The following is a 25,764-nucleotide window of genomic DNA, read 5'->3' on the forward strand; positions in this document are numbered from 1 at the left end:
GTACTGTTTCTGCAAGCACAGCTCCATCATGCTTTTGGGAAGACGGAGTGAACCCCAGAACACACAGCAGGTGCACAGTGTTGCTGTTCACAGAGCACCAACCTCCTGAGCTTGAATGTCTTTTTCCATGACAGATTGCCAGGGAGATGACAAAAGCCCACGTGTGCTGTTGCTCTTGTGGCCTGTGATATGGAATGATGTGAGCTGCACTCAGAGTGCTGCTGTGCTTCATACAAACACTGCAACCCTGTGATAACAAAGAAGAAGCTGTGTTGGCTTCTCTGGCAGGGCCCAGGCTCCCAAGAAATTGTCTGTGGTTCAGGGCTGAGTCAGTTTCTTGGGCGAGTGTGATTACCCACTTATGATATTTGTATTTCCTTAGAACTGACACTGAGAAGCATGTTTGATTTGGAACAAATTTCAAGCAGGAACAAGTTTCAGCATCTGCATTTCCACTGTGAGCACAATGAGGGACAAGACAGGTTAGAGCCTGCTTGGCCGAGGGTGGGGACCTCTCACTAGGGAAGGGGAGGGCAGTACATGAATCAGTTGCAAGGGAAGGGAAGGAGCAGCTTGAAGAGGTGATGTTCCTCCCCTTGCAAAAGGGTTACTCCTTTTGCACCAAGTATCAGCTGTGTATCTGAAGAAGCCAAGTGAGGGAGCTGGAGAAAGCCAGCTCCTCCCACTGAGTGGGAGGCTGTACCTGGTGATTAACGCTGGAGCTGAGGAGTAGAGCTCAGGCCGAGTCCTGGAGGAGCTGCTGGGAGGAGCTCAGGAGCGCCAGAGGACCAGGAAAGACCCAGAGTTGGACCCAGGACCCATCCAGGCGGAGAGGCATCAGCAGCTCCCGTCATGTTCAACTACCTGGCAGTGGAGGTGAGGCCCCAGTTCCACCGCAGCCACGGGGGCCAGCAAGGGGTGTCTGGGCCGCTGAAGAGCCGCCTGGAGCAGCTGAAGAAGCCGTGGTGGAGGGAGCCCAGCCCGCTGGTGCTGCAGCACAGCGAGACGGCCAGGCTGGCCATCGACGCCTTCCTGGAGCAGGGCGAGCGCGGCTACCTGGGCGCCATCGCCGAGGAGCGGGAGCTGCCTTTTCTCTCCGCCCTGGACATGGAGTACATGACGCATCAGAGAAACCAGAGCTTTGCAGATCCAGGGGCAGTGAAGGACAAAGAGGCCGCTGACGGCGCAGACGCTGCAGACGGGGCCTCCCTCAGCTCCGAGCTAACGTCCGGTACCTACTTCCCGCTCATGTCCGACGTGCACCCCCCTGAGCTGGAGCTGGGCTGGCCGGCGCCGCCGCTGCTCGCCGTGTCTGGCCACACTCAGGCCACTGTGGTTTTCCAAAGAAACAGGGCGACCAGCATTAAGGATTTGCTGCGGTCTGTGATCAGCCGGGCACGGACGGTACGTACGGAGCTGCGGCCTTGGCGCCAGTCCCGCCGCCCGGGCCCACGCTGCCGCCGCTCCGACCCGCTGCTGCTCTCCACGCGTCGGGCACGGCGGGGTTTCCTTAGCACATCTGTAACTGTTCCTGCTCCTTTCCTGTCCTGTAATCCTTCCTGCCTGGGATTTCGTGTTGTGCAGGCGCTAGGGCTGTTTGTGGCTATGCAGAGCAGGCAGCGAGGCCTGGAGCGAGTGGCGGGGCCTGGGGCGTTAGTGCCTGGTTGTGCTCAGCTGGAAGGTGTGCGCCTGGCAGCCCTTCTCCCCTCTGCCAGGGAGCCTGCACAGGGCTCCCCCCAACCCCTGGAAGTCATGTTAAGCAGGACAGGATGATACCCGTGGTGAGTTGTTGTGGGAGAACATACGACCCAAGTAAACTTGTGGGACTGAAAATCCTGCCTGTGGTTTGAAGTAGGTTGGAATACGTCATCGTATCTTCTAGACCTGATGTCTGTGCCTCTCTGAGGATGAGTAAGATCAGCCTGCCTTGCTCTTTTGCAGAGTTTCTGCTGGGTAGAAGTTGTCTGAAAGCTGGATGACTACAGTACATGCCTACTAAGCACAATCCTGTTGTGAATTTACTCACTACATTATTCTCCTCCTCGTTTCTTTTCACCTGCTGCCATAGCATGTAGTAAAGCAGCAGCTCAGGCAACTGTGTTTTCAGCTTTTCTGTTGTCTTCCTCCTCTTTGTGGCTCTTTTCATCTGATCCACGGTTCCCTTTTGTAGTGTTTCATTTCAGGACCGTGCTGATACTGAGGAAACTTTTAGTGCAAAGTTCACTTTTAATGAGTCAGCTTCTGGCAACTTCTCTTATCGCTCCAACAGACTCTTGTTTAGCTTTACAGTCGCTGCTTAAACTCGGTACTGCCTAGTGCAGAAAGTGAGCAGCAAAGAATTGCTAAGCTTGGACTTGAGCTGTGTCAGGCACACGAGCTGTTTCCAGGCAGACTGAAGCTGAAGTGTTGTCACCATCTGCAGGGTTGAGCTGAGTTGTCCTTAGCAGGTGAATCTGGGGCCATGCAGCGGCTCAGATTGCTGTGCAGCAGCATCATAACGTGTTCAAAGGACCACACGTTGTTGAAATATGTGTGTGAGGTGAGGTGAAGGGGAATCTTTCCTTCTTTTGTCCACAATAAGACCATTTGGCCACGTCAGCTGCTGCTCGGTTGCGAGCAGCCGTTGCTTAACGCCTCAGCTTCTGTTGCCCCTTTGTAGGCAAATACAGGAGGTTTTGTCCAGGAAGGAAGTGCCAAAAAGTTTTGTTTGTCCTTGCAGGCAGCTGCTTTATGATGTCTGAAGTGATCTGAAAAGCCCTGGGATGCTGCACCCATTTCAGCAGTGGGGATCAACACACAGTCATGGCAGAGTGCACAAAGCAAATGACTGCTGAGAAACGTCCCCGTGACACTGAGCACGTGTCCTGAAGCTCTGAGGGTGTTGTGAACCACATGGAAAACAGCTTCCTGCTTCCTCAGTTTGCAAGGACGTCTCCAGTGCTGCAGGAAGGATGCCCAGCAGTAGCTGCCTTATTCTTTTCTGTGGTCTCGGCTCCATGAGGGACCACTGATGGGATCTGTGTGTGTGCTTCTGGGATCTTCAGCCCTTTCTGTTCAAGCTGGGGATTTTCACACAGTGGTTTTGACTGTTGTGTGAAATGTGAGAATGAGGGGTTTTTTTAACCATCCTCCTGGCTTATTACTGGGATTTTACTGGCTTCCAGTTTAGCAGCTTTGGGCAGTGCTTCCCATGATTAACCAGGATTGATGGCAGTCCCAGCTCAATCACAACCCCTGTTACACATCTTTGGGTAGTTACTGAGTCACTTCTTGGTAGTTGTTTACTTTGTGCATTCTGCCATGACTGTTTTAATCCCCACTGCAGTGTCCAGGACTTCTTAGACCATTTAAGATACCATAAAGCAGCTGCCTGCAAGGACAAACTAAACTTTTTGTCACTTTCTTGCTGGACAAAAGGCTGTTACCTGGGTGTCTTTGAATGACCAAAAAAAAAGCAAATAGAGGTAAAACCTTTTTGCTTGAAGTGCCAGAAGCAACTGTGTGGAGAGCTGATTGCTTCTCTGCTTTTCAGCTGCTATTTCTGCATTTCAAGTATCTTCTCCACTATACTTTAACATCTCTCCTTGTACATCTCTCCTTTACAGTGTCGCTCCTCCTGTGTAACATGGGAGGGGGATTCAGTGCTGGTGGGGTGTGGGGAAGGTGTTCAGATCCCTGGATGCTTTTCTTGGGTCTTGTAGACAGGAAAGCATGTGTCTTGAAATGTTTTCTCCTGTACAGTCATACAGAGCAACATCAGCTGACACATTTTGCAGTGCCATGTGTGTACTGACAAATCAGCAAGAAGGACACTTGTTTTATTGGTACCTTTTGCTGCTGCAGTTTGTCTTTCTACTTGCTTTATTTAACCATCTGTCTTTGAAGATGTGTTTTCAGATTGGAGTTGTTCTCTCTGCAGACAGGAGAGGATGCAGTGCAGCCACACCTCAGCCTTCATTTGATAATACTATTACAGTTCTGTTTTGGTTGGATGAGCTCCAGTCTGAACTGTCCATGCTGCTTCTTTTGCCCCTCCTGTTTGACTCTGGCACTGGCTACATGGCTGCATTTACATGCAATGGTAGAAAGGTCCCTGAGAAGGTGGTCCCCCTGAGAAGCAATATGTCACCTCAAAGGGCAACCACAGCTGTGGTAATGACCAAACCCACACTGCTATTGGGGAACACCAGTAAAACCAGCTGTGCTGGTTAGGAACCAGACAGATGGCAACCCCAATGGGGTGCTGGTAAGTGCTGTAATTCCCAAAGTGATGAATGCAGTAATTGCAGAAGTGGATTTAGAAATGTCATGATTTAACTACAATGGCAAGGTGTGAATTTTCTAGAGCCTGTGGGGCAGCTGTGTCTTTCCAACGTCCTGACCCACCAAGGCCGTGCCATGGACATCATCAGCATGGTGAGGCAAAGGGGTGCTCTGAGCCAGCCCCTTGCAGCTCCCACCACTAAAACCTAGGGGCTGGAAGCACTGGATGTACAGTACTTAGGTTTGTAAGGCCAGATTGACTTAAATGCCCAAGGCTTTTAAATGTGAGACATGAGTTGTCAGGAGCCTGACTTGGAGCTGGTACTTGGGCACCTGTGTGCACTGTGTTGCAAAGCTGTTGGAAATTACCTTTGAAGCTTTACACCTCGCTGTTGTGACAATACCTTCTGAGGAGGCTTCAAGAGGAAGACTCTCAGGGTCCTCTTCCCCCAAAACTTCTTGGCTTTGGGGTTGATCTGGTGGTGTTATAGGAGCTGCCTGCTTTGTTTAGGGAAAGGATATAGACTTGTCCTGTGGCACCCATGCTTAGAATAAGCAGCCCTAGCATGGGTGTCTGCATCTCCACCAGGTGAGGCCATGGCAGGGCACAGCCTCCCCTCTCTCCCTGCTGCCGTGCTCCTCCCTGCAGGCTGCAGTGCCTTGGGGCTGCCAGCCTTCATGTCTGACACCAGCTGTTGGTGCCAGCACTGCCAGAAGCAGCCCTACCCAAATCCCTCCCATGAAGGGATCACATGCATGGAGGCTGTCAACAGAGCTATAGCCTGTTCCTGCTCCTGCTGCCAAGCCAAGCCCCGCTTTGGGAAGCATGAGGCTGACTGTGGCAAGGCTCTGCCTGGCACCCAGCTGCACCCAGCCCAGGGCACAGGCTGCCACGTGCTGCTGCTGGCTGCTCAGGCCCATTCCCCTCACAGGAGTGCTGCAGGCTGGCACCTCTGCTTTTAGGCAAGCGACAGCCCCAAGCTCTACCAAAGCACCAGTAAAGAAAAACAAGATGGAACGGACCTTGTGTGCACACAAGGCACAGGCAGTGCCTCTGAGCATGTGGGGTCTGGGGCATCAGTCTCTTTGACACTCTCAGTGACTTTCCAAGCCAAGTTCAGATTGTCTCCAGGACCAGTCCTGCTTCAGACCCAAGCCTGAGATGAGCTGAAATAGCTGGAGGCAAGTGTGGCTGGGAGGGACTTGCCTGAGGCCTTGCACAAGGTTTGGGCTACAGTTTTTTGTTCTTAGTGCCTCATGGTTAGAGGATGGCTGGCCCATCATTTGGCTGAGTCACCTTTGGTCTTTGGCTGAAGGCTGATGTGGAAAGACATGGTGAAGTCCTGCTTTTTTTTGTGGGGGGCTGAGTGGTCCCTGTGTTTCATGAGTGTCAGCTGCTGCGTTGGCAGGAGTGCTGCCAGCAGGGAAGGGGAAGGGGAAGGGGAAGGGGAAGGGGAAGGGGAAGGGGAAGGGGAAGGGGAAGGGATCCTTCCCACACACACTGCTCTGCTGTCATGTCTAGCCATCCCTAAGATGTAATCTTGGAATAAGGGCGTGGACATACCTGACCAAGGCACCTTCTCCTTCACCTGGCAGTCTATCCTTTCCCCCCCAAAATGATGTTTCTATTACCGTGTTAGTCACATGTGGAGTCACTCGTGCCCATGGACCAGTTCTTTGGGTCAGTCTCTGCTTTTCTGTTCCCATGCCTTATTCCTGCTGTGTTTGCTCGAGGCAGCAGGTGCTCGTTGCACCAGTGATCTTCAGAGTTTGTGCATGTGCTATTTCTTCAGCTATATATTTCTGTTAATGACAGATGAGACGGGAGGTATCTGCATAGGGAGTGTCTTCATAGTTATTCAGAGGGGTTTTGTCTGCCATGAGGTGAGGGCTGTTAACCACAGAAGTCCAGAACCAGTCTCCACTCATGTCACATCGTGTCAGGTGATTTTGGCAACTTGGGAGGTTTGGATACTCCATGGTTTAAGATGCAATTCATTTGGACATGAGGTTTCAACAGTCTCCTGTTTCCCAACCCACCCTCTTTTCTCCTGTCTAGGTGATAGCAATTGTGATGGATCTGTTTACAGACATGGAAATCATGTGTGACCTGCTGGAGGCCTCAAGCAGACGGCACGTCCCTGTCTACCTGATCCTGGATGAAGAGCACCTGAAGCATTTTGTGGAAATGTGCAATAAAATGACTCTTACTCAGGACAGCTTCCCAGTAAGTTTTCAGTCACACACTGGGTATGATAAACAGATGTTGGAATCTATAAGAACAATGTACCCTTTGTTCTGTTCCCTCTGCCTGCTCCCTAGGACACACTTCTCCCACTGTCCCAGGCTAAGAGACCATGGCTGGTCTAGGAGATTGAGATCTGTTTGGAAGATCAGGGGAAGGAGTGGAGGACCCTGCTCCCATATCTTGATGTTTTGTGGTGCTCATTTCAGGTTTACACACAAGAAGTGTGAAGTCAAGGCCAGTAAGATGCTGGGCTGGTGCAGATAGGCAGACAGGGGTAGACCAGAAAATGTATGTTTGTGTGGATCTATATCATCTCTTTTCCTTGTCTTCTCTTAGCCCCTGCTCTAGGACATAGAATTACAAGACATAAATTGTTCATCTGTTCATAGTGTTCATAAATTTCTCAGATTCCAGTCAGAGCTGCTGTAGTGCAGGAGCTGTGTAGGGAGGGGAAGCAGTGAATCCCTTCAGGTGTCCTGATGCAAAACCTGCTGTTTCCTGCTACCCTGCTGCTCTGCCTCAGGGTAAACCCACATCTTAAAATAAGATCTGCTTTTAGGCTTTGCAGTTCAGTTGTGGGTTCATTAGGGGTTTGTGAAAAGACTGATTCCCAGCTCTCTGTGGTGCCCAGAGGAGGCAAACAAAAGAAGTTCATGTGTCAGTGTGACAATCTCCCTTGGGAACTTGCAGACTCAGAAATGCAACCCAGTATCTTGCTTCTCCCCATAGAGCCTTCCTGGCTACCACCCATCAGCAGGAGAAGGGGTTTTGTTGTCTTTTGTTACTCCTGCAAGGGCAGCAGTCCTGGCTGTGCTCCTTCACTGGGTGCATAAGATTCCCTGGAGGACTGATTCTCCTCCAGCCCCTAGTTTCATAGGGTTTCCTTTCATCTTGGTGGAGAGTGCTTCACCATGGTGGGTTCTCCAGTTACCTCAAAACCATTCTTAACTAAAACAGGCTGGGGAAAACCCAAAAACAAGGAAGCCAGACCTTGCCTCTTGAGATGTCATCTCTGAAGGAAAACTGCTTCATGTTTGCTCCCATAAACAACACCATCACTGGTCACCTGAGGGAACCAGATGAATTCCATCTCTCCAAAATGTGTTTGATTTGCTTCTTATCCAAGAGCCTGGCCACTGTTTGTAATTGATTAGAATGAGTTCACATCCTTGGAGATGTCTGTGTGTCTCTGTTACACCTGATGTCATGTCTTGCACTTGAATGGCTGATTAACACATTCATCCTCCCCTTCAGTGACTTACCAGCAGGTCTCCATATGAAATGTCTCTCAGCTGCTGCATCTCAAGCAGTACATTGACATATACTTGATACTCACGTGAATGAGTGGAGGAATTTATCCCTGGTGCTGAGTTGTGACAGGATGTGATAATAGATCTCTGTATTGGAATGACTGGTGACAGTTGGGGGTTTAATGTGCAATTTGGGGCAATTGTCCCTCCAGCACCTTATTTTTAAGTACATTGTGTGAGCCTGTTGGTGTCAAACCCTGGTACTGAACATGAGCAAACCCCACCGTGGTGCAGGGGGCGTTGGCAGGGATCACAGAAGTTTAATGCAGTGAGAGGGGTACCTGGCAGCCTGGCTTTCCTGCAAGACTGCAGGATTCTCATCTGGTTTGGACAATTCAGGGCCTGGATTGCCAAGAGGAAGATGAGAATGGGAAAAATGAGCCAGGTATCAGAAACTCAGTGAGGTGACAGGTGAGGACATGTGCTGGGACACAAGAAGGCTGCAAGTGAAAGCTACAGTGCAAAGACTGTGAAGCTTCATCTCTGTCTCAGCTGAAAGTTTCAGTGAACACAAGAGAAGACTGGACAAGTACTTGGAGAAGAGTTTCAGGAAAGATTCTCATTAAGAGAAACCACAGGAGGCTCAGGAAATGCCCTGAGCAGAAAACAGTCAGCAGCAGTAGCAGGGGACAGCATCATGGATGATTGCTGTCTTCCTACACTTGCCCAGCTTCCATTGCCCACTGCAAGAGACAGACTGTTGCATCAGATAGACTCTGGTCTGGAGGCACTTGCTGCTGAAGCCCTGAAGGCAGTGGTGCCCCTTGGGTGGATAAGGAGACTTCCTCAGCATGACATGACAGTCAAGCCTTTCTCATCCTGCTGTGATGAGCTTCCCAGCAGATGTTCCTGGGAAGCCCATCTCCCACCACAGGGACCCTGATGGAAGAGGAAAGCCATCAGGAATGGAGTCAGCTGCCTCAGGGTGACTGCCTCCTGCTCCTCACCACCTTCCTTGCTGTGAACTCCATGTGAGGCCAGAGGCTGGGTGAGCTGCTCCCTGGCTGCATATAGGCAACCTGAGGAGCCCACATGTGCTCAACCTGCCCAGGAGGAGGAGAAGGGGGAGAAATGGGTGCAGTGATGCCCAGGAGCAGCTCCTGGGGGGGTGACAAACCCATGGGTCTGAGCCCTGTGCAGAACATCTGTGGGCAAAGGACAGCTACCTGTGCTTGTCTTTTGTCTGCAGCACTGGCTGTTACAAACTGCTGTGAAGTCTGCCATGTCCAGCCAGGCAGCCCCCACCAGCCCTGGGCAACCCCCAGGCAGCCCCTGGCAGCCCTGGACAGCACTCACCTCCACCAAGAGACCAGTAGCCCTGTGGTGTGGGCAGCCTGAACTACCTGCTTAAGGTCTTTGTCTCTTGGGGACTGCTGATGAGCTGCCAACAAAGGGATGTGCCAGGCCAAATGCAGATGGTGGCAGTTGGTGACAGCTCCTGGAGTGCCAAAGACACTGCAGGTGAGGTGAGAGGGAAGCTGTCCTGGAGGGACAGTCCAGGATGATCTGGCAGCCTAGCACGGGTGCAGCCTGGGGGGTGGTATTTACATGCAAGATGTTTTGTTTGGCACTGTACCATACAGTGACTGTGTCCAGTGGCAGCTTTCCTCTTCTGCCTTCACCAGCTGAGCTGCAAGTCACTTTATGGAGCCTCACATTATGGAAAAGGCTCCTGGTGGATACCCAGAGCCTTGTTTCCCATTTTGTACTAGGCAGTTTGTTTTACAGGCCAAAGTTTTATCAGAGTTCTTTGTACTCTTTGAAACAAGTGAGGATCAGGTGTGTTCCACTGAGAACAGCCACTCAAAAATGGAATGTCACTTTTAAGTGTAGTGATAAAAGACAATTACTGAAGTGTAGACCTTTCCTGTAAACCTGTTTTATTGAGTGGACATTTGGCTTTAAGAAGCTGAGTGGGTTTTAAGAAGTCTGTCACTGTGTGGAATCAGAGGAGCACACTCCATTAGAAACTGGCTAGTTATGGGCCCAAGTTTGGTTCAAATGCAGAGCCATCAGCTGTTGTGGTTACTTGACCATTATCAATAATCTAGAAGAAGCTGTGTAGTCTCACATACTTCAGAAGTGATCTGTAGGCTCACAGGATTCTGCAATTCTTTTCCTCCAAACAGCATTTGCACCTAAGTGCAACTTTTTAGTGTCTGCTGGTGGTTTTGCCTTGTAGGAGCAGGTGGCTCAACAAAATATCCTGCATGTAGGAGCCAAGGAATACTCCATGCCTTGCTGCACTCTGCCTCTGTGAGCAGGGCTTCTGCTTGAGGGAGACCATCAGTGATGTGCAAGGGGGCATTTCAGTGTGTGTGGCCCTGCCAACTATGCTGTGCTTGGTTTCAGAACATGCGTGTAAGATGTCTGAGCGGAGACACCTACTACAGCAAAGCAGGCAAGAAGTTTGCAGGCCGACTTCTGGAGAAGTTCATCCTGGTTGATTGTGATCAAGTTCTTGCTGGTACATACAGGTAAGAAAAAGTATGAACTCCTGTGACAAAGACTGGTAATGCAGAGGAAATATTCATTACCAAAGTGAGTGATGGAGCTTTAGTTTTGCTTTCCCTCCACAATAATGACATAACATTCTTCCTCTTTGTTTCCCCTTATAAATGGCAGGTTTCATTCCTGTGCTTTGCCTTCTTTTACTCTGTCCTCCCGTTCTTAGCTTGCTGTTTAGCTTTCAGGTAACATCAGCTGCTTGTCTGCCACTATTGACACTTCCTGGACACGTCTGGCTGTGAATGGTGCTTCATTTCTTAAAACTGTGAGAAATGGCCAGGTGAGGTGATGCTCCACTGCAGCCTAGATCCTGTCTCTAGATGCTGTTTAGGGAGAGCATCTCAAACTGCTGGCTGTGGTCCATCCCCCTTGTCCTCCTACAGCATGCACAAGTGTTATATACATCCTCACCCGTCCCTTCCAGTGCCCAATCTGTACCTATTGGCTGTGAATTTGCCCTCGTTGTCTGTTCTGAACCAATCTCCTGCTAATTTCACAAAGTGCCTCTAGTTCTAGCACTGTAGCCTGGTACAATACTTGTCCTACATTCGGCTGAAGTCATTGCTTCCAGAGTTTTTCAAGCCTCCATCTTATCCACCCTCCCTGCCCTTTTCTTATCTAAAGTGAAGACCTATTAATTCATCCTGGAAACCTCCCAGTGCTCAGCAAAGCAGTCTTTGTAAGAACCCTGAGAGCGAAACACGTCTCATCTTGCTAGCATTAGCACTGGTCTATGCTCTTGCCATCACTGAATTCCTCCTTTGACCCAGAGGTCTCAAATGGGCCACCAATTTCTTAATTGCCAGTCCTGCATTTTTGAAAAGCCTCCAAGCTGTAGTCATCCTGGAATCTTGGGGCTGCTCCTTTTCAGCTCTTTTTGACCAATTGCTGCCCTTTTACCCTTTCCTGAACCAGAATATCCACGTGCTGCATCTGTTCAGATTTCTCTCTCCCACTACAGAGTTAAAATTGTGTTGTGAGTGTCACTACAAATGGGCTCTTCCCCTTCTATCTCTGGAACCAAGTCTTATGCATCATGCTAGCCCACATCCTGGACAGCATCTTTTCTTGTGGGTCAAACCATTCAGACTAGTTAATTCTGGCAAGTAATAATTTATTACTTCCAAAAAGTTTTTCTCCATGGCTCATCCCAGTGAAGCATTAGCATAGTATGTGTATGAGCAGATGGGGCTCTGCCTGGAAATATCTTTCCATCTCTGTTGACTGCAGGGGACAGATATTAGATAACTAATATCTGCTCATTTTTGAATGGCTAAAACCGAGCGTGTGTCAGCTGGGTTGAGCTCCACAGCTGGAGGAACATCTCTCCCTGTGGCTCAGAGTCAGGGTGTTGTTTAAAATGCAGATCCAGTTCTCTGAATTCAGTTCCTCCCTCTGCTGTTCCACAGCAGGAATCTGGGTCTGCAATGTGTTCTCTTTCTACAGATCTCTGTAGAGCTGAAACATCTTGAGTTCTGGGAGATAACCATTCAGCTGGGTAGGGTCGTGTGTGTGATTCTCTGCTGTCCCCGTAAGCACACGATGTTCTGGACCAAAAGAAACAGACTCTTTGTGGAATTTCTTCAACAGTTCCACAGGAGAAATATCAAGGAAATCTGCTACTGGGTATCCTGCAGCCTAGAGCTATACTCAGGATAACAGCTGTTGAGATGACTCTCCCTGCAGATGGCAAAGCTGGACTCAAAGGATAAGAATAGTTACTGAGTAAAGCCAAAGATCCAGGGGGATCCAGGGGTGTCTCAGGGTGATGCAGGAAAGAGGGTAAGAGTGTTCTTACCCACTAGTCAGTTTTATAGTTCAAAGGTCGTTGTGTGCAAGCATCAGAAGGTTCAGAATCTCTGGGGTTACATGCTGTGTGGGCTTCTTTATGTTCCATTTCCCATAGGAGATTCTCCCCCTGTGGCTGACCTCCACCGTATCTTCTGACAGCGGGTTGTGCAGTTTCATGTGTGTTTTGTGTGAATCCATTGTATTTACATTAGATCTACTGCCAGACAATTGTGTTTGATGTCCCCAAGTTCCCATAGTCAGGGCACAGTAAATCACTTTCCTGTTTATCTATCGACTGCATCCGTGGCTTTGTCCTCCTCCATTATAGTCCCTCAGGTGAATCATCTCTTCTCCAGCTGAAGTATCCTTGGCTGTTCAGTCACTTCTTGTGCTGGAGAACTTCCAGTCCTTTAGTCACCATGTTTATCTTTGTGAGAAAATGGGCCAGAACTGCGTGAAGTGATCGAGACATCCCCACCCACTACACTTGAGCATCGTGGCATAGGGGCGGCTTCTGCCTTTCCCCTCTCCCCATTCTGACAGTTCCCAGTCTGCCATTTGCCTTTTTGACTTCTGATAAACATTGAACTGATGGGTTTCTCGAACTGTCCATGGGAACCCTGACCTCTTTCCTAGGTGTTAATACCTGAGAACCCATCATACAGAACCTGCCAGGGCTTTGCATTGGTTTGAACATGTTGATGTTGGCTGTGGTTTTGCCACGTGCTCACCCCGTACCACAGGATCCTCTTGCAGCTTCTCCTTATCCTGGTGTCTCTTCACCACCTGCAGTGCTTTTGTCATGAGCTCTGCCATTGCCTGTTCCTGCCCTTTTGCAGGACTTACCTGAATGTGTTGCACAGCAGCAACCCGAGCACAAAGCTTAGAGGATTCCAGTGGATACATTACAACTATGGCTGCTGTCTGTGTCCCAGCTTTACTGTTACTCAGCTGTTACTCCCCAGGAGGGACTTTCCTTTGTATTCCATGATTCCTTGATTTTTTATTCTGAGAGTCCTGGCTTAATGGCCATGTCAAAGTCTCTTTGAAACTTCAGGTGCCAAGTAGACCCTGTGCATCTGTGTGCTTGCTGCCTGCCTCAAAGAGCTGCAAGAGGCATTTGAGCCATGGCTTCCTTCCACCAAAATATGCTGAGTCTTCAGCATTATGATTATAGTTATTTATGCATCTAATAATTTTGCTCTCTGTTTGCTTCTACCAGTTTGTTCAGTATGGAAATAAGACTGGCTGGTTTGTAGTTTTCCAAGAGCTCTTTAAAAGGTTCACATTTACTACTTTCCATTCCCCTGCTACTATGTTCAGTTTTAAATGACAGGTTATTCACTGGGTAATAATTGGAAAATTGCTGACTTCCAGTTTTTGGAGGCTGTTTCCTTCAGTATTTCCCTTTAATGTGCCCTTTAACTATGGTGACTTTTTGGATGTTTTAAGATCTCTTTGTTTTGATAGGTACATTTTCCCTGAGACTCTAACACAGCATCTTGAAACAATCCCCATGCTGCCTCAGGCACTTAACCTTTCTGCTTACTCTTTAAACTTCTTCTTAATAGCATTCCTCACTTTCTCTTTTGAGTGAAGTATTACTGGTGTGGATTATTTCAGTTCTGAAAGAATATTTGATAAGGGTATGTCATGGGTATTTTTTTGGCCCAGTGACCTTTCCAAAGAAACTTTCTGAACTGGTAATGTTATTTCTCCTTGTGTTGGTTCTCTGGTTAGTTTCTCTAAAAAGCAGTCATTTAGAGTGTGTAATATGCAGTTTCTGCAACTCTCCTAGCAACAGCTCCCATCCAGCATGGTTGGGACTGAATCTCCCTTTATCCTTCTGCTTTCTGCCGCCTTAGCCTCTCAGCACTTGCTTAGCATGACACATTTACCATCAGCACTCTGCTCAGAAAGTTCAGAGTACCACCCTGATGCTGTGTTTTTCCTATTTGGGGGGGCAATTTGAATCCAACAGGAATGTATTTCCTTTATTGATCTGTCATTTCCCTTAGTTGACCTTTTTTTAGTACACTCTGCCACTGCTTTAGCAATGTACCTTCTGTTTGTCCTCTGTAGATTTTCTACTCTTGCAATTATACTGTTCCTGCATTTTCTTCTACCCAGTAAGTTTCTGAGAAGCCTCCTGGGTCAGAGTCATCATTTCAGCTCGGGTATTTCATGATATCTCTCTGTTTCTTTAGCTCATAAAGTTTATGGATGTGTGCAAGCATTTATCATCTGATCTGGTTGCTCACCACTTTTCTGTACCTTTCTAAACACGTGGGGATTTTATTCAGATGTTCTTCATCAATTTGAATTTCTTACCTCAGTGTCATTGATTTCCAGCCTGTCCTTGTACCTGTTACTATCTATCCATCTGTAACTGTGTGTATATATATAGATAGATATAGATATATCGTTTTCTTGGGTTATTCCTAAGGTAAAATAGGCAGTCTCAAACTCTGTGGCCTTCTTCACATCACAGCTTTGCTCCAGATCTTCATTTAAAGCCTCTCTATATCTTCTGCATTATGTTGTGCAGCAGACAGGTTTCATTTAGGTTTAGATGGAATCCAGCCTTTCTTTATAGAGTCATTGTGTTTCTACAGTTTTCCATTTCCTTATAATTCCACCATTCTTTCCCTAACATAATTTCCATAACCATGTCCTGAAATGCTCTTTCACTTCTCTGTCCCATTCTAAGCATGGAAGAGGGAGCATTTTATAAAGCTACCAATACAATCCTGGTCCTTTCTTGCTTCCTACTTAGGTGCTTTTATTTTACCCCCTGGACTCATCAAAGAATCACAGCATGGTGGGGGTTGGAAGGGACCTCTAAAGATCATCCAGCCCAACCCCCTTGCTCAAGCAGGTCCCACCTAGATCAGGTCACACAGGAACGTGTCCAGGCAGGTTGGAAACCTCCCGAGAAGGAGCCTCCACCCCCTCCCTGGGCAGCCTGGGCCAGGGCTCCCTCACTCAAACAGTAAAGAAGTTTTTTCTTAAGTTTAAATGGAACATTTTGTGTTTCAGCTTTCCTCCATTACCCCTTGTCCTGTCACTGGACACTACAGCAAAAGGTGTTGCCCCATCCTCTCGACATAACTCCTTTCAAATGGTTGTAAGCATTAATGAGGTCCCTCAGTCTCCTCCGAGCTGAATAGTCTCAGATCCCACATCCTTTCCTCATAGGACAGATGTTCAAGTCCCCTGATCATCTTGATGGCCCTGTACTGGACTCTCATCCTATGTCTGTTTATGTTGATGGGACCTATACAGACATTGACCAGTGGCTTCCCTGGTGCTCTACTTAGATCCAGATGTCACCACTGTCCTTCATCCTAGCAAGCAATTTACTCTTCATTCTTTGCTGCCATCCTGCCTGAGCACTGGATCATGGAAAGACTACCCCTGTGTGCTTTCCCTCTTCTATGGACACCAGCACAATTTAATACCTTCCATACAACTTGGTTTGTACAACCTGGAGACAGTTCCAACACTCACCATCAGCTGCATTTTTTCCAGACACCACATCTATTCCTCAGAAGATTCAAGGAGAGTGAAAGGATTCTGTATGTCTTGTATGCCACAATGGAGTTCCTACACCCCCAGGATGTTTACTTTTTTCCCCCAGTGCTCTGATGCTACAGACACTTGTTTTCCTTAACACTGTAACCCCCAGAGCTGGTTCTTGCTCATTCTGCAGCCTACATTTGTGCACCTGATTGTGGCTGCTTGGAATGTATTTTCTTTGAATATTTTCCTTTTGAACTGCATCTGGTTTTTTTTTCCAGAGCCTTTTTCAAACCCTTATCTGTGCAGTCCCTCTCCATGAATATGAAGAGTGTACACTCTTCCATTGTTCAGGGTGCTTGTGAAAGTGTTGGCTACCACCAGAGCCAAGATGCTAGTTCCCTCTAGAGTTTCAATACATCCTCCTACATCAACAGGGAATCCAGATGTCTAGTCTCTCTGCATCCTCTCTTGCAGAGAGGTATTTTCCTACTCTATCCTCGACTATTCAGGTATTTAGTAAGTGTCTTTTAATTCTTTTTGGACTCTCAAATCATGCCTGAAATCCATTTTTAGTCTCTAGTTACATCTCTGTAGCCATCAGATTCACTCTTCTATGAGCCCTATATGCAGTATTACAAGCAGGCAGCAAGACATAGACTTTTTCATCTTGAAGCTCATCTCTTGCTACTGTTATTCTCTATGCTGACATTTTTCCCTGATAGTTTTGTATCTTACTCTTACTTTCCAAAATGCTCTTGGCAAGCTAAACTCATTCTGATATATTGTTGCCTATTGATATGCCTCAGACACATTTTTGGAGAGATTTCTGAATATGGGAACCCAGCTGACTGCTCTTACCTTAAACAACTGTAGGCAGATGAGTGCAGATAAGTTTACATCCCTCAGCTTGTATGTGTTTGTTGATTAAATATTTCCCTGTAATTTCCATCTTTAACACTGTATTTTCTCTAAAGGAAGTCAAGGAGAAAACAGGGTTCATTGAGAGACTAAACTGGGGGAGTGGCTGACACCCCAGAGGCTGTGCTGCCATTCAACCAGACCTGGCCAGGCTGGAGGGTTGGGCAGGGAGAAACCTAATGAAGTTCAACAAGGGCAAGTGTAAGAGTCCTGCAGCTGGGAAAGAAGAACCCCATGTACCAGTGCAGGTTGGGGAATGAACTGTTAGAGAGTCATGAAGGGGAAAGGGATGTGGGGTGCTGGTGGGAGGCAGGATGAGCCTGAGCCAGCAATGTGCCCTCAAGGGCAAGAAGGCCAATGGCAGCCTGGGCTGCATGAGAAGGGCTGTGGGCAGCAGGTCAGAGAGGTTCTGCTCCCCCTCCTCTGCCCTCCTGAGGCCACATCTGGGATATTGCCTCCAGTTCTGGGCCCCTCAGTTCCAGAAGCACAGGGAGCTGCTGGAGAGAGTTCAGCACAGGGACACAGAGCTGCTGAAGGGAGTGGAGCAGCTCCCTTGTGATGAAAGGCCGAGGGAGCTGGGGCTCTGCAGCTTGGAGGAGACTGAGGGGTGACCTCATTCATGTCACAAATCCATCAAGGGTGGGTGTGAGGAGGCTGGAGCCAGGCTGTGCTCAGGGATGGCCAGGGACAGGACAAGGGGCAACGGGCACAAGCTGCAACAGAAGAGGTTCCAAAGAGACACAAGGAAGAATTCCTTCCCTGTTGAGCTGAGGGAGCCCTGGCAGGGGCTGCCCAGATGGGCTGTGGAGGCTCCTTCTCTGGAGACATTCCAACCCATCTGTATGAGTTCCTGTGTGCCCTGCTCTAGGTGCTGCTGCTCTGGCAGAGGGCTGCACTGGATGAGCTTTGCAGGTCCTTCCAGCCCTTGATTATGATTCTGTGATATCTAGAAAAGGCAATAATCCATATTCCTAACTGTAATGATATTTCTAGTTAGAGATTTAGTGTTATTCTGGGAACCTGAAGAAATAGTATATTTCTTGGAGCTCTTATTTAACATTACAGAGTGAAGCACATGGAGACAGTCACTAATGCAACAGATGACAGGAACCTAAAGGCAAATGTACCTAGAGCTAAAACAGGAGCTTGAACAGGAAAGCTAGAGTAAACATTTGCCAGGTTAGAGAGAAGAAGTGGTATCAATTATCAACCTGAAAGGGAGTTATGTGGCTGTGTGAGTTGCCTTTGAGGAGATTAAATTTCTCAGCTCAAAATGGAAGGTGATTAGAAAGTATCAGTAAATGTCCTGCCACTGGAACAGAGAGGTGTAGTGAAGGACACTCAGGACTTGGGGTTGAAGCCAACATGGACAACTAAAACTGAAACATGAGAGGAGAAAGTTTAGAGGATTATGTGCTGGGAGGCTGGAGCCACGCTGTGCTCAGTGATTCCAATGACAGGACAAAGGGCAATGGGTATAAACTGGAACAGAAGAGGTTCCAAAGAGACACAAGGAAGAATTCCTTCCCTGCTGAGGTGAGGGAGCCCTGGCAGGGGCTGCCCAGATGGGCTGTGGAGGCTCCTTCTCTGGACACATTCCAACCCAGCTGGATGAGTCCCTGTGTGCCCTGCTCTAGGTGGTGCTGCTCTGGCAGGGGGGTTGCACTGGATGAGCTTTGCAGGTCCCTTCCAGCCCTTGAGATTCTGAGATTCTGTGTGATTACAAAATCTCTGCACCTGGCTTCAGCTACAGAGAGAAAACAACCTAAGTACCGAAGTGTTTGTCAGCGGGCACCTGCATGGGCTTGAACCTGGAGGAGGCTGGGAATTTCCTTAAAAGACAACTCTCAGGTACCCATGTCCCAGCCAAGAGGACAGAGCTTTTAAGTGCAGGTTCCAGATCTGACCTGATGAACAGTCACCTCAAGAAAGAAATGATAATTAATCAGAAAGCGAGTGCATAAGGAATGGAAAGTGTGGTGTCTCAGCAAGGAAACCCCAGGCTGGTCAGTATAGTAATAAAGGGAGTGTTGCCAGGAGATAAGTTCAATATAATCTTGTAGAGCATGCCAAAGTGCACACTAAAGCAAAGAGGAGGAAGTCCTTGGGTGTACAAATAAAAGGTAAACCCAGGAGAAAGAGATGAGGCATGCTGCTGCACAGATGAGTTAGAAATAAGACATAACTGAGATGGGCTGCCCAAGTCAACTGAATACATTGCACTGGGTTTAATTACCATGATGAAACAAGAAGAATGGAAGTGATTTCAAATGCATTGGAAGCAAAGTTTGCTTAAAGAGCAAAAATAAAGTCAGATTATTGTCATTTTATCAAAGAAAATCTCACTTGAAATTAAAGGTCAAGCACTGAGTATTATGCAGTATCTACACATTTAACAGTGAGCAAAAATGATACACAGACATTTGTATTGGTATACAGAAAGTATTGCCTCTGGCAGCCCAAGTACAGAAAGGCAATAAAAATGAGTAAGAGAAACTACTGCAGGAAGCAAAAACCCTTCTGCTGCAAATGGGTATCTCATCAGTTGGAATTAGCTGAAGCAGAGAAGCTGTGTGGGTGGAACTGCCAGTCACCTGTACAGTGCAGCAGGAGGAAGGTCGCTTCAGCTCAAGAGCATCCTGCAGTTTTACTGAGGGGCATGCAGAAGAACTGATCCTGCTGTCAGAAATGCTGCTGAGACTGTGGCTGAAATGCTGCAGGGTGCTCTTGCCACTGACACTCGCCCCAGCACCAGGGCAGGGGATGCTGCAGGACAGGCCCTGTCCCCCATCTCCTGGGAGGTGAGGTTGCACCTCCATCTCCTGGGCAAAGGCTGAGCTGCAGGGCTTCCTGGAGGGTTCCTACTCCAGGGGTGTCTGAAAGCAAGGCAGGGAAGGGACCCTGTCCTACAGCCATCCTTTCCCAGACTCCTGTGATTTGTGCCCCAAGGTGATTCAGAGCTGGGTACAGGATCTCTCAGTGCAGCAGTTTGTTGTGGAAAAAAAATAATGATAGGAAAATCTTGCCACTTTGAGAAAACTCACACCCACAGTTCCCTGCAGGGAGGAGCTTCCCAGCTTGCTTGTGTGCTGTGTTGTGCAAGGAAGAACCTCTTCTTGTCTATATTGAATTTGTAACCTGTGAACTTTATTCAGTGCCTGATTTTTATACCAGAAGAGACCAAAAGTGATGATTCCAGGGCCACTTCCTCATGCCTTTTGTGGAGGAAAAGACCTGTATTGATTTGTGGCTGGCAAGGCCATCATGTGCCAGTGGGGAGAACTGGATGGTCCTGTTGTGACACAGTGGGCAGTGTATCAGTATGGGAAACTGGGACACAGTAAGGCTTGGACCGGGGAGAGTCATAAGGTATCAGTTGGGGGAGTGTATTGCTGGATCTGAGGCTGCTCTTGTTACAGGAGAAAGGGCAGATCATGTGGATGAAAGGAGATTACAGAATCACAGAGGCTCAAGGGTTGGAAGAGACCTGCAAAGCTCATCCAGTGCAACCCCCCTGCCAGAGCAGCACCACCTAGAGCAGGGCACACAGGAACTCATCCAGCTGGCTTGGAATGTCTCCAGAGAAGGAGCCTCCACAGCCCATCTGGGCAGCCCCTGCCAGGGCTCCCTCACCTCAACAGGGAAGGAATTCTTCCTTGTGTCTCTTTGGAACCTCTTCTGTTGCAGCTGGGTGTACCTAGTGCATTTCTGCAGGGAGGCAGCACTTGTGTCACTGGGTGCTGGGAGCAGGCAGAAGGTGGAAGTCATTTCATGAGGGGAAGGAATGAAAACCTAAGCAAGACCTGTTTAGCTCCTGCTAAGGTGAAGCCAGCAGCCTTGATGGGTTGCCTGTTGTGATGTTCCTGTAAGACTGTTTGAGTCTAAGACACGAGACCTTCTAGCCAGAGTGAGGCAGGAAAGCAGGACCAGTTGCACAGCTCCAGGTCTGCTGGCAGCAGTGGTGCCAGGCTGGATGAACAAGGGTGGCAGTCATTATCCCTCACTGCCTGGCCAGTACTCACAGGAGAGGAACGTGAGCCTGTCCTCCCAGAGGAGAGAGTGCTCAGTCCTCTGGGCTCATTTGTGGGTTTGAGGAGTTCAAGTGAAGACAAGTGTGTGAGTGTGTGAGTAAGCAGAGTAGGTTCTGAGTTGGGATATGTCTGAGCAGTGTGCAGTGTGGATGCAGCACTCTGGTGTAGAAGGGTAACAGCTGTAAACAAAGTGGATGGGAACACCAGCACCCCTGGGAGCCAGGCTGTGCCCCTGGGATAGACACCTCTGCCAATGTCAATACAGACTACATGAAAGCTTCCCTGTCTGGACTCTTGCCTTTCTTCAAAGAACTTACAGGTGACTTTCCTTTGCAAAATCACCTTTCCTATTGGTCATATTTACCTATATGGCCAGTGGTTGTCTTCTTTTAGAAGAGTCTCTACTAATCAGTGCTGTGCAGTTAGGAGACTTAATGGTCTGGAACATGAAAAACATTATGTCCCAGTAGCAACCTTCCACTCTTTTGTTAACCAAGGCACTTTCCTGTGAGAGACAACACATCCTGGTTAGCAGCTGAGCTGTTTCATCCTTGCATTCATTTGTCACTCTTGGGTTAATGTTACCTAGTCCTGCCAGTGTGTTGATATCCTTTCTGATCTCTGTGGAGATTTCAGTGTGAGACTGATCCTTCCCTCTGTGAAGCTGAGTTGAGGCCAGGGGTCATCCCAAGCTCCCAAACAGTAAACACCGGTGCAGAGGAGCTATGTGAGCACTCCTGTAACACATGGACCATGGGGTGTGTGCTAAGTATACTACTTTCTTCAGAACAACACTATGAACCATAACAACTGCACACTGCTCCAGAAGAAGCCAAGACTTGGCTTTCCTACCAAAAGTTCCCAAACAGCTGTCTTTTGAAGGAAACATGGACAAGGTCCCAAAACACGATGCCAGTGTCATGTCCTGAAGTGACATTTACTTGAGGATAATGGGAATTTCCCATCACAAGTGTTTCTGTGATTTCATCCTGCTCTTGTCAAAGTCAGTATGTTGCTGTAGCAGCTGACAACGCAGCCATAGGATGGCACTTCCATCTCTGAAGGTCCTGTTTTATTTAACACAATGAGTCTGATGATCTGGTTTGGCTATAGCAATAAAAGAAGCAGCTGATGACTGGGATGGCCAGGAGCCTGGGAAGCTTACTCTGTAAGAGGAACTTCCCTGTTTCATTTATGAAAATGAAGACTGGGAGGAGAAATGTGGTTTCTATCTGGAGATATATGAGGAGAGAGGTAATTAAGCTACAGTTTGGGCACTAACAACAGGTGGTGTTAAATAGGTAAGGATATTTATGCAGACTGGAAATTAGTGAAAGCTTCTCCCCAGCTGGGGCAAGGTGACATTTGTTTTAAAGTGTTTTAAATTTGTTTTAATAACAAGGTCCCAGAAAACATCCCAAGACATTGTTCTGTAAGAGCAGGCACCTGCTGTGCAAAGCACTCATGAACTTCTAACACCATACATGTCTTAACTGGGCAGCAAGGAAAAGACTAGGGGAGACTCACAGCAATTCTGTGGGGTTCTGGAGACCTCTTCTCCTCAAGGCAGTGCCCAAGATCTCCATTCCTTGCCCTCCTGACTGCCTAAGTAGCTCCTTCAAGTCCACCACATTTCAGGTGTTAAGGACATGCACCTGCCAAGACAAGGGAAGAAAACAGGAGGCTGGGTGTGCCTTCATAAGCCCCCAGACAGCCTCTTTGTCCTCCGTGTCGCAGTGTACAGCGCTGCCCAAATGCTGAGCTGCAAAACCTGCGATACCAGTTGGGCTGAAAGAGCCCTCCAGTGCCCCATGTCACATCTCCAGAGAGCTGGAGCTGCCTGTGCCACTGTGCCACTGCCAGCTTGCTGCAAACCGCACACGCCATGTACCCCCCTTGCACGGACTGACACACCTCACCACACAGCTCTCCAACACACAGAGGGAAGGGAATTGGAAATGAGCTTTCCTTCTGGTCAGAGGAAGCTGAAATGAAATGACCATTTTAGGGTTGTTCTTTTGTAATGATGTGATCAGTGCAATCACCTCGACAAGTAATCCCAGCCCTGCGTACTCCCAGGGAGCTCTAATGCAGCATTGTGTCCCTCGTTGAAGTCACTGCTGGGTACCTTGGTGTTTTGTAAACTAAAGTTATGAGTTTGTTTTTCTCCTTTCTTTGCAGTTTCACCTGGCTTTGCAGCCAAGTCCACACCAGCCTGGTGACCCACTTCCGTGGCCAAATCGTTGCAGAGTTTGACAAGGAATTCCGGTACTTGTATGCAGAGTCCAAGGCAGTGACCAGCTTCTGTGTGCCAGACCCTGGGACGTGCCCCTCTTCTCACAACACCTCAAAAGTTGTCCACTCCCTTTTAAAACCCACACAGGGAAATGATGCTGAAACCTTGAGTCCCTCCAGCAGCCTTTCCAATGTAAGCATCAGAAGCATAAAGGTTTCTCCCTTTCTGAAAACCTCTAGCTGCAATGTACAGCAGGAAAAGCAAGATCCAAGCTCTGATTGTAGTAATAAGAAGGGCAAGGAAGACACAGCTCTGAAAGCCACTTGCCTTAAGCAGCAAGGAGAACCACCAGATGCAGCAAACAGTCCTCCAAGTAAGTCCACCTCGGCCTTGTATCACAAATCAAATCCCGTGACAGCAAGGACATTCTTGCAGCCAGAGCCTTCCCCTGCCCTGAGCTCCAATAAATGTGGCTATCAAGGGGACAGTAAGGCTAACAGCAGCCACTGCTCCCCACTAAGGCAGGAGCAGACATCACAGTCCCCTGCGGAGAGTGCTGGGAGCAACGGGACAAGCTTGAAACAGAAAGGGCCTGCTGCTCCCCCCAGGGAAGGGCCAGCAGAAAATGACACCACAGCTTATGGGATGGAGAAAAGAGAGAGTCCTGGACAAGGGAAATTGGACCTGCTGTCCCCATACAGCCAGCTAAAGCGAAATAAAAAGCCTGTAGTTCCTTGCTACGACAAACTCCCTGAAGACATGCTGATGGAAAAGAGCAGCACGTACGAGCCCGAGAAGAGGATGACCCTGGGGCACAGTAAGCTGGATCTGATCACCAAGTACAACAAGTTAAAGTCTAAACATATCCACAGTCGGTTTGAACTCTGACCCAGGCCCCAAGGTGTCCTTAGGTCTCACTTTCAAGTGGTTGCTTTTCCCCAACAATCATAAGATCTGGGGCTTGAATTCAAAATTGGTGGCAAATTAGTCTTGTTCCTGTTGGAAGGTGTCTGTGCTGTTTCTCATACATGCAGGTGCCTGTTTCAGATGAGATGAGCAAGTACAGTTCAGATTTTCAATGATGTAAACACACTCCACACTCCTACATTCCTTTTACCCATCTGGGAGAGAATCATTTCCCCACCAGCTTGCAGCAAGTCCATTGCTACAGCTGGAAACTGTTTGGTCCCCGAGGTCTTTGGGCTGAACCCAGGTTCTCTTTGTACCGAGCGATTCCAGTGCTGCAAACAAAATGGTCAAAGGCAGGGGAACGTTGCTATGAATAAAAGAGCTGTTCTGCTGGAAAGGGCTGCATTGGGTCCCTCGTGGGGAGGTGAACAGCCTGGGCTTGGCCAGGGCCCCTCTGTGCTGAACTGTGCCATGCCAAGGAGGATGCTGGTGGCATGTAAGCAGTGTCCACACACAGGCGAGATCAGCACACGGGTGGTGTCGGCACAGTGCTGTGTCTCAGCACAGGCAGCAGCTGACACTGCTCATGCCTGGACATGGCTGGTGCCTGTACACAAGGGACATGCTGAAGCACTCGAATGGCATCTGGGTCATGGCATGTCTGCAAATGGGTGCTGCTCACAGCAGATGGCGGCAACGCAAGGATGGTGCTTGGACACAGGTCCCTCCTGGGCAGGGATGGACTGTCAGCACATGGGCAGTGACTGGCCTGTGCTTGCATCTGTGGTGGTGGCACGTCCAGGAACACAGGCAGCCATGGCAGCCCTGGGCCCATGGCAGCATCCCCAGGTCCAGGCGGTCTGTGAGGGCACATGGGTGGCCTCAGCCAGTGGAGTCTATCTGGGCACCTGGAGATGTTTGTTGTTATCCCACAAAGTGGATCCAGCACTGGAGCATCTGCCTCATGAGGAAAGGCTGTGGGACCTGGGGCTGTTCAGCCTGGAGAAGAGGAGACTGAGGGGGGAGCTCATCAATAGTTACACTGGTGGGTGTCAGGAGGTTGGGGCAGCACTTTTTTGATGGCAACTGGACAAGGGCTGATGGGATGAAGCTGGAACACAAACAGTTCCAGTTAAACACAAGGAAAGGCTGTTTCAGTGTTTGAGTGAGGGAGCCCTGGCCCAGGCTGCCCAGGGAGGGTGTGGAGGCTCCTTCCTTGGAGGGCTTCAAGACCCCCCTGGCCACGTTCCTGTGTGACCTGATCTAGGTGGGAGCTGCTTCTGCAGGGGGTTGGGCTGGAGCTCTACAGGTCCCTTCCAACCCCACCATGCTGTGATTCTGATAAGCCCCGAGTCCACATATCCCGTTACAGAGATGTGGGTGCTGGAGGGTAACTCCACAAAGCAGCACCTGCAGAGCAGCTCGCAGGCTGTTTGCAGGCAATCGCTTCATGTGCTGCATTCTGATACACAGCCTGTTACCGTGTGCAGCGATGGGCTGGCAGCCCTTGGCCTGGCCTGGACTCGGTTCATTCCCTCCGGCCTCTTCCCTGTGTCTGGGGTCTGAGCTGCGCAGGTGGGCTGCAAGCCGGTGGTCACCATCTCCTCCCAACACCTTCGCCTCTCCCCAGTCCTGCAGACGGGCGCTGGCTTCGTGCCCACGCGGCACCGGGAGCCTTTGGCCCTTCTGAGGCAGCGGGTTCCTCCTCCGCCAGGCTGCAGCCGCCGCGGGAGGACACGGGGGCACCGGTGGAGCCGTTGCTTCAGGGTCATCCTCACCGTGGCCCCGCCGTCCGCCCTTCCAGCTGCCACGGCCCGTTTCTCACGGCACTTGGGGCCGGGGCCGGGGCCGGGGCCGGGGCCGGGGCCGGGGCCGGGGCCGGGGCCGGGGCCGGGGCCGGGGCCGGGGCCGGGGCCGGGGCCGGGGCCGGGGCCGGGGCCGGGGCCGGGGGGCGGCGCTCGCACCTCCCGCCGCGCGGGGGCGCTGTGGCCGCCGGGCGCGGCCGGGGCCGCTCTGTCCCGCGTCTTC

General features: G+C 49.4%; 1 protein-coding gene across 1 annotated transcript; it reads left to right on the forward strand.

The window, feature by feature from the left end:
- Positions 1-837: 837 nt before the first annotated feature.
- On the forward strand, positions 838-24,123 carry FAM83C (family with sequence similarity 83 member C). The gene is made up of 4 exons (XM_062009203.1): positions 838-1,404; positions 6,323-6,490; positions 10,174-10,298; positions 22,773-24,123. The coding sequence occupies exons 1-4, from the start codon at positions 853-855 to the stop codon at positions 23,713-23,715; spliced, it is 1,788 nt and encodes a 595-aa protein (XP_061865187.1). The 5' UTR covers positions 838-852; the 3' UTR covers positions 23,716-24,123.
- The last annotated feature ends 1,641 nt before the right edge of the window (positions 24,124-25,764 follow it).

Source organism: Colius striatus, chromosome 16 (assembly GCF_028858725.1).
Source record: "Colius striatus isolate bColStr4 chromosome 16, bColStr4.1.hap1, whole genome shotgun sequence".
In the NCBI taxonomy this organism is placed as follows: domain Eukaryota; kingdom Metazoa; phylum Chordata; class Aves; order Coliiformes; family Coliidae; genus Colius; species Colius striatus.

What these genes read in the sequence shown, in the direction of transcription:
- FAM83C (XM_062009203.1), top strand. Translation starts at nt 853, where the DNA reads ATGTTCAACTACCTGGCAGTGGAGGTGAGGCCCCAGTTCCACCGCAGC. An exon ending in TGATCAGCCGGGCACGGACG is followed by an intron (nt 1,405 to 6,322) that starts GTACGTACGGAG and finishes TCTCCTGTCTAG; the next exon opens with GTGATAGCAATTGTGATGGA. An exon ending in TTACTCAGGACAGCTTCCCA is followed by an intron (nt 6,491 to 10,173) that starts GTAAGTTTTCAG and finishes GCTTGGTTTCAG; the next exon opens with AACATGCGTGTAAGATGTCT.